This window comes from Xylocopa sonorina, unplaced genomic scaffold (assembly GCF_050948175.1).
Source record: "Xylocopa sonorina isolate GNS202 unplaced genomic scaffold, iyXylSono1_principal scaffold0164, whole genome shotgun sequence".
Lineage (NCBI taxonomy): Eukaryota > Metazoa > Arthropoda > Insecta > Hymenoptera > Apidae > Xylocopa > Xylocopa sonorina.
The window spans coordinates 303277-305937 of NW_027490235.1; the positions used below are offsets into that span (position 1 = coordinate 303277).

Genomic DNA, 2661 nt, shown 5'->3' on the forward strand with positions numbered 1-2661 from the left:
GCGGACGGTGTGCTGCTTTCTCCATGCGCGTCTGTTCCGACGTGGCGATCGTCTATTTTCCAAGATCCAGCGGCGTATTGCTTTGCGACGAGTTGTAAATGAAGCAGCTGGCACTTGGGGTTTAATATTGATATTATTAAACACCAACTGCCAGCGGCTTGTACTTCTTTTTTTTTCTTTCTTTCTCTCGCGCTATGCGCTTCCTCCTTCCTTTTACTTTTTTTCCATTTAACTCTCTCTTTCTTCGGGAGAGAGGTGAGTGGAGTCTCGTTTAGCTTACAAAACGAATCCCCAAGCATAGGGCTGAGTCTCAATTGATTGCATCGTGGTAACTGCTCTACCGAGTACAATACCCCGCCAGGGACCTAAGTCTTCTACAGGCGATTCCATGTCTCGACGTCGAAATTGGTGTACCCGTGATCAATCGTTAGAGCGCCGTGGCCATCGTTCGGCGAAATCCCGACGACGGATCCAAAGACGCCTGTACGACAAATTCGGGCTGGTACGATGATCGACCGCGCGGACACGACCGACCACCTAGTAGATTCACATTGTTTTGAGCCTTTCGACCCACTCGAGACTCCTAGAGATATCGTTGCCTCCTTTGACTAGAAAGGATACGGCCTTAGAGGCGTTCGGGCATAATCCTACGGATGGTAGCTTCGCACCACCGGCCGCTCGACCGAATGCGTGAACCAAATGTCCGAACCTGCGGTTCCTCTCATACGGAACAGGATTACTATCGCAACGATTAGTCATCAGTAGGGTAAAACTAACCTGTCTCACGACTATCTAAACCCAGCTCACGTTCCCTGTTAGCGGGTGAACAATCCGACGCTTGGCGAATTCTGCTTCGCAATGATATGAAGAGCCGACATTGAAGGATCAAAAAGCGACGTCGCTACGAACGCTTGACCGCCACAAGCCAGTTATCCCTGTGGTAACTTTTCTGACACCTCTTTCTGAAAATTCTTCAAGCCGGAAAATTCTTCAAAAGGATCGATAGGCCGTGCTTTCACAGTCTCTATGCGTATTGAGCATTGAGATCAAGCCAGTTTTTGCCCTTTTGCTCTACGCGAGGTTTCTGTCCTCGCTGAGCTGGCCTTAGGACACCTACGTTACTCTTTGACAGATGTACCGCCCCAGTCGAACTCCCCGCCTAGCAATGTCCTCGAATCGGATCACGCGGGAGTATAATTGGCGATCAGTCGTAGACCACACGTCACTCGTATACATTTGACTCAAGAATTCCGTGACAACCGGGTTGAAACACCAGCGCACGCGCTCCGCCCAACTGTATAAGTAAAGAAACGATGAAAATAGTGGTATTTCACCGGCGATATTACCATCTCCTACTTATACTACACCTCTCATGTCTCCTTACAATGCCAGATTAGAGTCAAACTCAACAGGGTCTTCTTTCCCCGCTAATTTTTCCAAGCCCGTTCCCTTGGCAGTGGTTTCGCTAGAGAGTAGATAGGGACAGGGCTATTATAAATCCGACCTCGGAAGAGGGCTCGAATATGTTACCTCGTCTACTAGGGCATATGCAAAATCTTTCAACCTGGACCTACCTCTCGGCTAGCCAGAGCTTCCAGTAGGGGCAGGACATGCACCACATTTTCGTCATTTGCTATAAGCCATCTCTTATAACATCCGCCCATGCACTGAGTGTGTTCTCCATCAACACTTTAGCAGTGAGAAGAAGATCTTTTCTGTCTTGACTCTGTGTCAATTTTGTTTTACGATTTGAATGAATTAGTGTTGATAGTGTTGCGCCCCCGGGAGAGGGCGCGAGTCTGTTACCACGCCACAAGGCCATACGCCGAGCTACATCATTGGAGAATCTGGTCAATGACTTTTTGACCTTGATTTTCAATTTCGCGTCTACTATTACCGCCCAGGAGGACGATGAAATCATCCGCGTAGGCGACAAACCTATTCTCAACTGTGGTCTCGAGTGACCGCAGGAGATCGTCGAACATGAGATTTCAGCAAGCAGGGCCGAGGACGGAACCTTGCAGGCACCGCCTCGTCGCCCGCTTCGAAGCCCGTTCAGAACCTATGGCGATGCTAGCCCGCCAGAGGGTACTGAGTACTCTCCCGACTCGGAGTTTTTTCGTCTGGAGTTAATATACGAGACTCCAGGGCCCCGATTTCCCGTCCGACGTTGCAAATTGCTGTTAGCTTTCGAGTTTCGTCCGCTTCACCTTCCTAATGTATTCTCGCAAAGAAGTGCGATATTTTCGTAGTTTTTCATAACGACGGGTCTCGTCTCTTTCCCCGTAGACGGTACACGAACTTCTTTAGTTTCCTTAATTCGCGGGTCCACCACGGGTTGGACTTCCTAAAAATTCTTTTTCGTGGCATTGATGCGGCACAGGCATCGGAAATGACTTCTGCGAGCGTTGCTGCCATCCTTTCGACTTCTGCCATAGACTCGAACCTTAAGGTTTCGAGCCTCGATCAAGACTGATCGGTCAGGCGTTCGGAAAAGAGCTCCCAATCGGTCCGACGAGTGTCGAACCGAGTGCTCGCTTCGCCCCGTCCCGCCGCATCGGCTCTCGGCACTCTCAGCCCGCTATTTATGGCGTTATGATCGCTGTTTACCCAGCCGCTCCTGACCCTCCAGCCCTGGACAAAGGGGAGCATGGATGGCAA

General features: G+C 50.1%; 1 protein-coding gene across 1 annotated transcript; it reads left to right on the forward strand.

The window, feature by feature from the left end:
* Window positions 1-858: 858 nt before the first annotated feature.
* Window positions 859-1431, forward strand: LOC143432412 (uncharacterized). The gene is given in 2 exon segments (XM_076909100.1): window positions 859-1191; window positions 1324-1431. Coding segments are annotated over 2 exon segments (441 nt in total).
* Window positions 1432-2661: the final 1230 nt, after the last annotated feature.